Source organism: Rhinopithecus roxellana, chromosome 18 (assembly GCF_007565055.1).
Source record: "Rhinopithecus roxellana isolate Shanxi Qingling chromosome 18, ASM756505v1, whole genome shotgun sequence".
Classification (NCBI taxonomy): Eukaryota; Metazoa; Chordata; class Mammalia; order Primates; family Cercopithecidae; genus Rhinopithecus; species Rhinopithecus roxellana.
In genome coordinates this window covers 49574157-49587837 of record NC_044566.1, presented here as the reverse complement: position 1 = coordinate 49587837, position 13681 = coordinate 49574157, and the positions used below count along the sequence as shown (strand labels likewise).

At 36.0% G+C, this 13681-nt stretch overlaps 1 protein-coding gene across 1 annotated transcript in view; it reads left to right on the top strand.

The window, feature by feature from the left end:
• Window positions 1–13681, top strand: part of DNAJC15 (DnaJ heat shock protein family (Hsp40) member C15) — an 87115-nt gene that overhangs the window by 39458 nt on the left and 33976 nt on the right. Inside the window, exons 2-3 of the mRNA XM_010368067.2 lie at window positions 3404–3455; window positions 5928–6001. Coding sequence (XP_010366369.1) covers window positions 3404–3455; window positions 5928–6001 — 126 coding nt within the window. The remainder of the gene's footprint in view (window positions 1–3403; window positions 3456–5927; window positions 6002–13681) is intronic.

Below are 13681 nucleotides of genomic sequence, written 5' to 3'. Positions count from 1 at the left end.
ATCTTGGCTCACTGCAACCTCCGCCCCCTGGGTTCAAGTGATTCTCCTGCCTCAGCCACCTGAGTAGCTGGGATTACAGGCATGTGCCACCATGCCCAGCTAATTTTGTAGTTTTAGTAGAGATAGGGTTTCTCCGTTGGTCAGGCTGGTCTCGAACTACCAACCTCAGGTGATACGCCTATCCCGACCTCCCGAAGTGCTGGGATTACAGGCGTGAGCCACCGCGCCCGGCCTGAGACTTATATATTTCAAATGTGCATTTTTCAAAATGTGGAAAACTGGGGTAGTTAACCTAGCAAAGACCAGTTCATTTTCCAGAGGCTACCTCAAAAACACTTTTCTGAATCTTCTGTTACTTTTACATATTTAAAGGTTATAGAACTTTGAACTTCTGTTATAATACTCATTAAATAGTAGTCATTTTTATTGAACTTTTTAAATTTTTTTTTTTTTTTTGAGACAGAGTCTTGCTCTATCCCCCTGGCTGGAGTGCAGAGGCATGATCTCAGCCCACTGCAACCTCCACCTCCCAGGTTTGAGACATTCTCATGCCTAAGCCTCCTGAGTAGCTGGGATTACAGGAGCCTACCACCATGCCCAGCTAATTTTCATATTTTTAGTAGGTACTGGGTTTCACCATATTGGCCAGGCTGGTCGCGAACTCCTGACCTGAGGTAATCCACCTACCTCGACTTCCCAAAGTGCTGGGATTACAGGCATGAGACACCATGCCCAGCCTTTATTTTTTGAGAGTCTCACTCTGTTGCCCAGGCTGGAGTATAGTGGCACAATCTCAGCTAACTGCAACCTCCACCTCCCAGGTTCAAGTGATTCTCATGCCTCAGCCTGCTGAGTAGCTGGGATTACAGGCACATGCTCCCATGCCCAGCTAATTTTTGTATTTTTAATAGAGATGGGGGTTTCACCACGTTGGCAAGGCTGGTCTTGAAATTCTGACTTCAGGTGACCTGCCCGCCTTGGCCTCCCAAAGTGTTGGGATTACAGGCATGAGCCACCGTGCCCAGCTTTTATTGGTAATATTAAAAGCAGTTCACATTTACTGTTTGTTTGACATATCCCAGGTCACTGTGCTAAATCTTTTACATATATTCTTATATTTTATCCTCACATAACCCTGTGAGGTGTCGATACTGTTTCTATGCCCTTGGGATGCATCATTGTACAAAATAAGTTCCACAAAGGCTACAGATCTTTAGATTCTGATATTAATATTTCTATACCATTCTGTTGTTGTTAGTATTCTCTGGTTACTCTTGAAATTGAGCACCTTTTCATATGTTTTAGCCATTTAGTTTTGTGTGTGTGTTTTGTGAAATCACTGACTTTTAGTCTTTTGCCCATTTTCTATTTGGTTGTCTGTGTTTTTATTATTAATTCGGAGGAATTCTATATGTATATTTGAATATGTGTCGTTAGCTTTGTGTTGCAGATGACTTGTGTCATGTGTTTCAGATTCAAGCTGAGGTATTAAGAGCAGGTAGGATTTGGGTAGGCAAAGATGAGTGTTTCTAGTGAGATGAAAGAATAAACAAAATTGTAAGGGAAGAAGATATAATTCACATATGAAATAGTTGAATAGTTTGATTGGACTAAGACCAGAAAGCTCAAAATATATAACACCAGGGAAACCCTAGAAAATGGCAAAAATATACCTCAGCAGAACATTTTCTTTAAATCAATACATCTTCTGTTCAGGAATAACCTGTTTCAGGCAGACTAGACAACCTTAAAGGAACCCTAAAGATCGTTTGCCTCTCTGGTAGGTAGCTCTAGGCTTTCACTGCTCTGCCAGGGAATGAATCTTCTATTACTGAAATGGCCTTGATGTCATTGCTTGGTGAAAAGGTGTGACTTAAAGCTGGAACTGATGGGGAGAGAAGCCCAGAGGAAAGTCCTTCATCTTGTCCTCTGGCTCTAGATTTCGCAGAGTTTTTGCGTATTAAAGTTAGATCACCTTCATGAGGCTGCCCTTGCTAACCTGATGTTTCTCATTATAAAGTCATTCCTTGAAGGTTGGGACTTTGATTTCCTATGACTCGGTGTATATTTCCTTACAGAACTTGAAGGCCGATGGCTGAATGGCTTTTTGGTTTTAGCCTCCCGTTAGTGTCAGCCTCCATCTTACTGTGTCTGCACCGATGAAGAAGTATATTCATTCTGTTCCCTAGGGAGATTATGCTAGTGTTTTTAAAGTCTCTGCCGACTCTTCAGAATTTGCCTCTCAAATCCTTATCAGACAAAAATGTTTCTGCGGTTTCACTGCTTAATTTTGTAGCCATTAGAATTTGTTTTGGCTCCAAATGCCTAAAACCCCAAAATATAGTGGCTTAGGAAGATAGAACTTTTATTTTTATCCCATGTATTAATAAATAGAGGCAATTCAGGGGTGGGAAAGCAGCTCCATCTGGAACCAATGTCTTTTCATCTCATTGTTCTTCCTACTTTATCCAAGAGGGCTGCTCCAGCAATAATGTATGCATTCCAGCCAGCAGGAAGGAGAAATGGAAAAGGAGAAGGACATCTCCCTACCCCTCTGTAGGACTTCTCAGAAGTTGCGTACACTACTCTGGTTATATCTTATGAGCCAACGCTTAGTTAGCATAGCCATACTTAAGTCTAAAGGAGGCATGGAAAAATGTATCTAGCTAAAAACAGGAATTCCTGATCCTATTGAAAAAAAGAGAATAGATATTGAGGATTACCGTTGATCTTTGCCACACAAATCTTTTGTTATTGCGACACTAATAGTTTCCTAAGATGTTTAAGGAGAAAAGCTCAGAATAATATGGGTATATAGCCAATTTAAAATAAATTCTCATCAGAATTAGCTTATATCTGACATTCTGAATTTTGGGCCCTTATTTTAAAATTTTTACACTGGTCTAGAAGGGTAGACATTAACTTTTGAATTTTTTATCGTTTTTGTTAAGTTTGGAAGCTTGACTTCTTTCCTAAACATTGATGTAAGATTTCATGAAATTTTTAAATATAGCAAATGCTGTTGAACATTGCAAATGTAAAATACGGAGGAGGAAATAGGTGCTTTTTATCTTTATAGAAGATAAATATATCAAACCTACTTCAAAATTGTCTATAGAAAACATTTTAGCAATAGGTAATATAAAAGCTCTCGGTTAGAATGGATTCAAATATATGGAAATTATATGAAAATCTAGAATCATTTCAGTTCACTGAAAATTAGCTGATACAGTGAGCAGCAGATATAATCCCATAGACTGCGTATTTTTTAAAGTCCTGGTCGTCACAGTAGAGCTTAAAGAAAATGTAGTATTGTAACGTAATTATTCTCATTATTAAAAATGATTTACTTTTAAAACCCAGCATGTTACATCATAAGTAATACTCATTTTTTCTTCCATAGGTAAGAAGTTTGATAGCTGTAGGACTGGGTGTTGCGGCTCTTGCATTTGCAGGTAAGATAAAGAATATATGCCAATAAATTGCAGGAGAAATATTTCCAAATAGTGTCTACAGTGATTCATTGAGTAGACCTTTAGTATTCTGAGGTTTTGGTTTTCAGACATAATACATTCTCACTCTTTCCACCATTTGTAGTTACTGAACATTTGTCATTGTAGCAAAATCTAGATAAACTTTATGGGGAAGAAAATTAGTGATACAAGAGCCAGGAAAACTAGCTCCAATAATAGTTTATCTTCCTAGCATTTTTTTTCAGTTTGAGGTATAGTATACTATAAAAAGAAATTTTAATATTGTGCAATGTAAGTGGCATGGAGTTCCTTTATTCTCCCATATTTATTTTTTATTGCAGATAGGTTTATACATTTTAAGCTGTCAGTTCTTTCTCATGAGCATAGTTGTTCTGTATAGTTTATTAATTTGTCTCTCAACATATTGGTATAATTACCTTGATAAATCCAGGAGAATGTTTTTCACTGCTAAAATTACCTTTTTGGAAAGAATAGTTCTGAAGATCTAAAGTAAATTTGCTGAGTCTGCCATTAACTTACCATAGTTTTAAATTACATAGCTATTTCCTAAATATTAATTTGCAAATATGCCCTTATTGATAAAGATTTACTTTTTTGTTCTAGCATTTGTGTTTGTAAGTTCTATCAGTTTGATCTTGTTAATTGGATCTTTTAGGCAAAGCTGCATTCCATTGTAGCTATATGGAGTTTACTAAGATCTAATAGAAAAATGAGAAATAAGAGGGTCTTGTTTTGTATGGCATTTAATTTCTCATAATTATCATTTAAAACACTATTTTAATCTTTTATCTTGGGAGTGATGAAACACTTCAACAATCAGAACTTTGAAATCTTGATCAGTGGTTCAGATTCTCTTGGTGTTTTTGTCGTCAGGGTCTTATGTCTCAGTTATATAACTTAATGAATTTCTGAGGTTTCATGAGAAGAATATCAGGTCTCAAACAGAATTCTGGCAAACTTGCCCCTAAGCATAAAAGAATTTTAGTATTAATTAGAGTAGGCATAGTTATGAATTCAAATGTAAGATTTTGATTTGAAATTAAAGATATATTTTTCCAGTATCATCTTTGTAAAATGACAAGAATTGGTGTGTGTATTCTGTATGGACCACACTATTCGCAACCTCATATTACTGACTAGAATATTATATTAAATAACAGCAAGATCTCTTCCAGAGCCAAATACAACCAAATAGTAGAATTTAGGAGAAAGTACACTTAGATTTGTTAGCACTAGGTCTTCTAGTTAGAGTAAACCTCCAGATGTCACTTCTTGAAGCATTCAAATGCTTTTTAACTGAAATTAGAAGTCAATCACTGTGGTTTTGAAGACTTTTGAGGTAATATAAAAGCTACATTTCATACTATTATAAAATCAAATGGAAGATGACATCTATGTGATAAGAGATACAGGCAAGTTAGGGAATCAGCCTCATGTAATTTCACTTTATTTAATGTTCTCCTTTATCTCAAGAGCTTTTTATCTTCACATTTTCCCATTTCTGGCATCCTATCTTTCACTGTAACATGTTTGCACAGAAATAACATTATACATAGGCAGGTAAAGTTTTCTAAAAGGTCTAGGTAGTTGAATTTTTGCAGTAGAACTCTTGATTTGCAAATAGACTTATGGTTAGAAGTTGAATTAAAGCATGTAGTGTCATATACTGATTTTCTAGCAAGACTTTTGGAGAAAGAGATACTGGTAGAAGACAATCTGATTGGGGTACAAAAGATAAATTAGCTAGATAATATGCCCTGAAAATAATTTAGAACCTGTTTTACTATTGACTTTTAGTTGTTAAAACTCAGGGGAGTTTTGATTATTAAGATTCCTAACTAAGGAAAGAACTAAAAATAAGTTTTTGGAGAGAGTAGCCATCCTCAGTGAGAAAAATTGATAATCAACATCCTTGGTAAATATTTCATATGTAATTGCTTTTTTACTTTAGAGATAATTCCATTAAAACCATTTCTGTGCAGTATAGATCATAAATATAATTTGTTTTCTATATATTTCAAAGTGATTATCATAAAAAGCAATACAGTTAATCATTTTAGTATTTTAAGTATCTTTTATACATAATAGGACTTTACAGTTTGTTGTAGAAAGAATACTAGGATGTTATTTTTTGTGATATATACCATCATATAAATGTAAGATATTATACATAAACATTGAAAATTTCTAGTTTTATGATCATAAACCAGAACTTGATAAATTTAACGGCTATGATAATGGTATTAACATGAAATTCTGCCCTCCAATAAATTAAAAATATGAAAAAAATCGACCATCTTTCTGGTAAGTTTTGAAATACTTATTGAAATGACGTATGTAAACTATCAGTAAATACTGTGGCGAGCACTTTGAAGGTGTTGATTGATTTTGATTATAGAAAATATGTTTGCTTTTATTCCTTTTACTATTTAGGTCGCTATGCATTTCGGATCTGGAAACCTCTAGAACAAGTTATCACGAAAACTGCAAAGAAGATTTCAACTCCTGTAAGTTAAACGTGGCTTTAGTTAGAAAACTCATTTTGATTTTTGTTCGTGTGACATATTTGAGTTAACTTAGAATGGTCTTGGATTTTCCAACATTTGTAGAAGTTTATTTCCTTCACTATATCATTGGTGAGTTTGTCTAATTTACTGGCTCAGTTTCTTTTAATTTCTTGGTCACATTATTTTTATATCTAACTTTATTCCTGGTTTTGACATCTAATTATTATAATCTGTTTAGTAGTATTACGTCAACTTTGATGTAATTGTTTTCTCCATTTAGTTACTGTTCATTTATTCAATAAACATTTATTGAGTCCCCATCCCTGTGCCAGCAGCTTGGAATAGCTGATGAACAAAGAAGACATGGTTCTTGTCCTGATGAATCTTACTCAAGAGTTGATGCCATCTTGAAATTTGAAACTAGTCCCTTTACAACATCATGCCTGGCCATCTCAAACATAAAACTATGAGATTCCAACCGTGAAATCCTGTAGAACTTATTATACATTTTTGCACCAGCATTATAGCTACTCTGGGGAGCTGAATATAAGTGAAAAAATGAATGACAGTGTGTATCCATAAAAGCAACAGTATGGATTGTAGTTTGCAACCACTGAAGACAATATAAAGAAAAGTCACTGAGGCCCTGCAGTGTCAACGTTGGCTTCAGGGAAGAAGCAGATCTGGGATAGATCAACTTGGTTGAGATTTGAGACTCTCAAATTGCTGCAAACCAAGTTGATCATCAGCTTTTCTAAGTTCCTGGCACAGGGATGAGGACTCACTAAATGTTTCTTAAACAAATGAATACTAATTAAACAGGGAAAGTAAGTTATGTCAAAGTTGATATAATACTACTAAATGTGAAACTACTAAACTACCTATTTTATATATGTTTTTTCAATAAATATTTCAAAACTTACCAGAAAGACTAGTTTTTTCCAAATTTATAATTTATTGGAGGACAGAATGTCATGTTAATACCATTATCACAACTATTAAATTTATCAAGTTCTAGTTCATGATCATAAAACTAGAAATTTTCAATGTTTATGTATAGCATCTTACATTTATATTATGGTATAGGTCACAAAAAATGAATTGTTTCTTTTAGCAAAGGCGTTACAGGCTTGCGAGGCTTAGCCATGAACAATGACAGCACCAAAGGATGACGTACTGACAAATAATTAAACTTAGATTCAAAAAAACAGCAAGTGATTTTACTGTCCTGTAAATGCATGTCTGTGATGAGAGGGGAACATAGGTGTATTTTCTGTTTTCCTATTTTTATTTTATTCAGCTAAAATATTGGTAGGTATTCAGTAAATATTCTTTGAGCACCTACTACATACTACATTATCATAGACAGTGGAATATAGTTATGGACCAAAGACATTGCCCTAGGAGCTTACATGTTAGTGGAGAGACACAGTAAAAAAAAAAAAAGAAAAGAAAAATGAAGTAAGATACATAATACCTAGAAGTGTTGAGTGCTTTTGAGAAAACTAAATCAGGGTAAGAGGCTAAAGAGTAACAGCAGTGAGGAATCTTTACATTAGATAGGCCAGGTAAGGTTTCTCCAAGAAGATAAGGGAGCAGGCCATACGAGCCTCTGGTGTGAGAGCTTCCTGGGTGGTCGGATCACTGCAAAGGTCCTGAGGTGCATATGAGCCTAGCAGCAAGAGTATCTCCAAAGGAGTGTTTGAAGGAAAAAGTGGTAGCTTGGGCCCAGATCCCTTAGGGCCTAATAGACAATGAAAAAAAACTTCAAATTTTACCTTAAGCATGATAGAAAGCCCTTGGAAGGGTTTGAGCAAGGAGGCAATGTGATTTGCATTTTAGGTTATCACTCTACTTGCTACCTAGGGTCAGAGTAGAAGCTGTGAAACCAGTAAGCAGGTATTGAGATAGTCCAGGTGATAGATGATGATGGCTTGAAATAGAGTAGTAGCAATGGACACAGTAACATAGTTCTTTAAATGAATTCTATTTATATCTTTCCATATGTTTATAAATAATAAATGGAGAGAATTTCAGAAATTGTTTCTTTTCTGTTATGGTGATCTTCAGTACACCGTAAATAGAAAATTACCAAGCTTTGCAGAACTACATTATTTAACACTGTAAAGGAAGAGAGAGCAAGAAAATGAGAAAATCTTCAGTGCTTGGTAGAGGCTCACAGATAAGGCAGGGTAATTCAGGAGATTATAAGGGATACGCTCATGTAAACTCTTTCTTCAGTGGCTTACATGACCTGCTCCCTCATCTTCTCAGAGGAATCTTATTTGTCCTATTTAATATAAAGAGTCTGAGCCTGGTACCTGCATTTCTTAAAGGGAAATGATGTGTACCCCCCTTTCCCTCCTTGTGGGCCTCAAGGTAAGAAACCTAGCTTTCAATAAATCTGGCTTCTTTTTCACAAAGTGCTACTCTTAGAGTTTACAGTAAAACATCTTAGAATATCTTTATCATAATCATTATTATATTTTTACCTCAGTAAAGATGCAAGTATTTTTAAACAATTTAAAAAATAGTAATCATTCCAAGGAAACTGAGAAATGAAGTATGTGCCTACTTTCTCTTGGTACTAATGAATCCCAATGTCACACCTCATAAACACAGTATATATAGTGTTTTGATTTTGTAAATATTATTAATTATTGAACCAAATAGGGTTACTAAAAAGACAGGAACTGTAATTGGGTGTCACTTAAGTCTCTGTCGTTCAAAGGAGATTGTCCAGGGCTCAAGTTTCAATGGGGGTCTCTTTTCATTGGTTTTTTAAACTTTATTTTTTTTTTCTCTAAGCTTTAACATGTTGTTTTTCAATCTTACCTTTCTCTTTTTCACACTTTTTTAAAATTTTGCTGAAATAGTGCGTAGAATAAGTTTTTTATATGGAACACATGGATGATAAATGTTTTTTCTGCTTTGTTAAACAGTTTGTTTCTTTTGTTCTCACTGTTAATTATCAGCTGCTAGCTCCTTGAAATTTGGTGGAGCCAACATTAGAGAAGTATAGAAATCTCTGCTGAGACTAAGCCTCAGTGCCTGCACTCCTGCATTCCTGCATACTCACAGCTAGATTTTTTGGTGGTCTTATTATTCTTATTCCATTGTAGACAACCTGTTGTTTTGGTTTTTGTTGTTTGGGTTTTGGGTTTTAGGTTTTGGTGGTGGTGGCTTTTTTTTTGCTCTGAAAGTTTGTAGGATTTTCTCTTTCTTACTGATGATCTGGAATTTCGCAAGAATTCTTAGCCCTAACTTATTTGAAAATGGTCTTTAGTTCTGTAAGATTTTCTTACATTTTTTTCTTTTATTGTTTCTTCCTTTCATTGTCTCTCTTCTCGGCTTCTGGAACTCCGAACAGAAAGATGTTGGACCTGATAAAAAGATGTCTATCCTGTATGTCTCTTACCAATTTATCTCTTATTTTCCATCTCCTTATCTTTCTTGCTCTTCATTCTACAATGTTTTCACAGCTTATTTTCCAGATCACCAGGTTGACCTTTAGCAATGTCCATTCTGTTATTCAGTCTATCCACTGAATTCTTAACATCGGTAATTTTTTTTTTTTTTTTGGAGACAGGGCCCGGTCTGTAGTGCAGTGGCGCAATCTTAGCCCACTGCAACTTCTGCCTCCTGAGTTCAAGTGATTTTCCTACCTCAGCTTCCCGAGTAGTTGGGATCACAGGCACTCGCCACTATGCCCAGCTAATTTTTGTATTTTTAGTGGAGACGGAGTTTCACCATGTTGGCCAGACTGGTCTCGAGCTTCTGACCTTAAGTGATCCACCCACCTCAACCTCCCAAATTGCTGGGATTATAGGCGTGAGCCACTGCACTCGGCCAACATTAGTAATTTTCTAACTTCCAAGAATTCTTTCTTCTTTCTAGCAAACTATTTTTTAATTATGTGGTATCCTTTTGAATATTTCTAAAGCCATTAATTAGAATTTGGCCAAATTCTCTTCTGCTTCCTAATTTATCTCCTTTTCCTAAAGCCAATTGTTAGGTGTTCATATTGGTTCTTTTTTTCCCCTCCATGATATTGGATTTGCTCAAATGTCCAAAGATCCTTGGTTGGTGATTTACATTTATGATGACTAAATTGACTAATAGAAGTAATGTTCTTAACTTTTCTTCAGCAGTTTGGTAGGGTTGCCTCAACAACTTAATGGAATGAGAGTGTTGACCGTGGGCTGTAAATAACATAGGTGGGTTTGTTAACAGGCATGTCTTTCAGAGCAAGGAGACTAGAGGCAGGTACCTGGAGAGTCCAGGAGAGGTTGAGCACTGCGTACATTTTACTCCTTGGCATAGCTTCTCACCTCCCTACACTTCTGGGTTCTGAAATGGGATCTGCTGGTATGCATCTTTGGTTCTTTTAGTACCTACCACCCAGAATAAGATGCATATCAGAGAAAGAGGCATGTGGTTCTCTTTCTCAGCCTAAGGGCAAAAGTGACAGGTGCCTGGCGTCTTAGGCTCTATATTAGTAGAGTAGGAATGATCTGTTTATATTGTTCTGGTTTAATAAGTTACGCTGATTTTTTATTGTTGTTGACTCTGAATTTAGTGTTCTTGTTTTCTGAAAAGGGTTTCTTCTTTTCTCTGGTGTTTGAGGCTGCTGGGATTTTTCTGTACATGCAAATTTTACCTAGGATTTCTTTAAACTTTCTGGTTTGCTCTTTATCCCATTTCTTGTTTTCCAGGCCTATTAAGGGTGTTTTAAAATGTACACTGTCTTTTCTCATTTCAAAGGCACTTTGGAAAGCAAAATAACTTTATGATTCAGTCTGCTCTTTTGAACCAGTGCCCTTTTGCTTGATTTTTAAATTAATGTATTAATATATATTGTTGACTCAGCCAATGGCTAATTACCCTTAAATTTTTTTCTGGGGAGAAAACCCATCCTTCATCTTTGTTTTTGAGGCTTTTAATTTTCTATTTGTGAATCTGTCCTTTTATTTGAATATTTTATTTGAATATTATTTTCTAAATTGCATTTATTTTGTTTTATGGTCAAGTGAAATTTATGGAAAAATATACTAATTAAAATCATCCTTCGTTAGCTTTATATATCAAATAGATTATTGTATATAATAAAGTTTATAGCTTATGATAAATGTATTCTTTTAAAACTGTGGGATGATCCAGTTCTTCTCTAGTTGCCTGGAGGACTTTTGTGTTTCAAGCTATTGAATGAATGAATTAGCTAATGAAGACTTTGGTTTAACTTAGTAAAGGAGACACAAAATAATCTAACATGGCACTACAGCATGTAGTTCTAATTTTAGAAGGAAAATGATTTTGATTTTTCTTGTTTATATATACAATATTTTATGAATGGGATAGTACAAAATAATCATTTGTAAGGTCCACGATGTGTTTCTGTTTTTAGAAAAAAAGGACGATTTGCTCCATCTATTTGATGGTATACTTGTTCCTTATAGTAATCTCATTTTTTGGATCTAAACATTTTCTTTGACCTACCACAGCATTGTCAGAAAGTGGTTCTGCAGTGGCTTATATCTGTAAGTCCTAATATAATGCAATATGGGTATATTCTTTTCAAGCTTAAAAGGACCTTTCAGTTTTATTAGTGAAGAGGAGTACAGAGTTACAATTTTGTGCTTGCTCATGCATAGATATTAATTCAGACATAACAATAGATTAAAATACTGTGATGACAGTTTTGTTCTATTTAAAGTTATATATTATAAGACCTATGGCCGGGCGCGGTGGCTCAAGCCTGTAATCCCAGCACTTTGGGAGGCCGAGACGGGCGGATCACGAGGTCAGGAGATCGAGACCATCCTGGCTAACACGGTGAAACCCCGTCTCTACTAAAAATACAAAAACTAGCCGGGCGAGGTGGCGGGCGCCTGTAGTCCCAGCTATTAGGGAGGCTGAGGCAGGAGAATGGCGTAAACCCAGGAGGCGGAGCTTGCAGTGAGCTGAGATCCGGCCACTGCACTCCAGTCCGGGCGACAGAGCGAGACTCCGCCCCCCCCCCCCCCCCCCCAAAAAAAAGACCTAAAATTTCTAGAAGTTTAGGAAGCACGATTTTCTCTGAAGAAATGTGTAAATACAGTTGACCCTTGAACAACCTGGGTTTGAACTGCACAGGTCCACTTAATCATGATTTTAAAAAATAAACTCAATGAGCCCTCCACATCTGCAATGAAATGTAGATCAAAAATGTAGTATTCATGGGATGTAAAACCCACCTACACTGAGGCCAAGTTTTTGTATCTGTGGTTTCTGTAGGGCTGACCGTGGTGCCTGAGTATGTGCTGATTTTAGTATGAGTGGTCCTGGAACCAGTCACCCACAGATACTGAGGGCTGAATGTATTTTAGTAGTGAGTAACATAGCAATTTTTTGTTTTCTCTTTGTATACTTTTCTGCACACAGCCCCAAATGTTAAGTCTCTGTTCTTAAAATGGTCTAGTTCTTTTGGAAGGGTTGTGTTGATTATATGTATATACAGATTGACTTACTCGTAATAAAATCAGTGTTCATATGAACTTCTTCCTGACACTAGATTTTAGGTAGCCTTTTCTGAAACTCTATGTCTACCTGGGCAAAACTGAAAGTGAAAAAATTGCTCAGATACCAATACCTGCTTTTAAGGTTAATGAGCTTTGTGACTATAGTGGGAATGACAGTTAATGAAACATGATAAATTTATCTTTTTTATTATGCTGGCTCCAAATTTTAGAGCTCCCTAAGGTAAATAAAGACTCATTGAAATATTTTTTTCCTGAATAATTACTCTATGTATTAGTTGAGGCATGATTTAAAAACAAAAGTAAGAACAAATATTTGGTGATACTTCTATTTTGTTATGACTAAATGAACTAATTACCTTTAATTTAGGGAGTAAGGTATGCATCAAGGACAAATTTTGGTTTCCTGAAGGAAACCTTAAAACCAGCCCCTATTCCTCTAAGTCCCTCGTTTTTTGAGACAGACTGTCTCTGTTGCCCAGGCTGGAGTGCAGTGGTGCACTCGCAGCTCACTGCCCTCCCAGGTTCAAGCAATTCTCCTGCCTCAGCCTCCAGAATAGCTGGGATTACAGGCGTGCACCACCACACCCAGCTAATTTTTGTATCTTTAGTAGAGGCAAGGTTTCACCGTGTTGGCCAGGCTAGTCTCTAACTCCTGACCTGAGGTGGTCCGCCCACCTTGGCCTCCCAAAGTGCTGGGATTACAGGAGTGAGGCACCACAATTGGCCGCCTTACTTCTTTCCCTTTGTATCTGTATCTGTATTTCTCTCTATTTCTCTCTTTATATATGTACATACTCTCTGTGTATGTTTAGAAAGATATAAAATTTGTTCAGGTTAGTATGTGTACTTAACCCAATTTGTTATCCTTCCTCTCCTCAAAACTTGTGTCGGGGTGGGGTACTATTTGTCTTTTTACTGATTATAAATTACTTGAAACTTGGATAGTACATTATATTCTCACAATATTGATTCATTGATAGATTAGCATCTGTGTGATGAAGGACAGACCTTGATTCTCATTTGAAAAGTGCCTGGTACGCAGCAGTTGCTGAAGTGTTTATTGAATGAATTAATTGCCAGCAATTATTTATTACCGAGTAGAAATTTATAGCAAGCTGTTCAAAGAGTATAGCTTATATAAACGACCAGATCTGACTCCCTA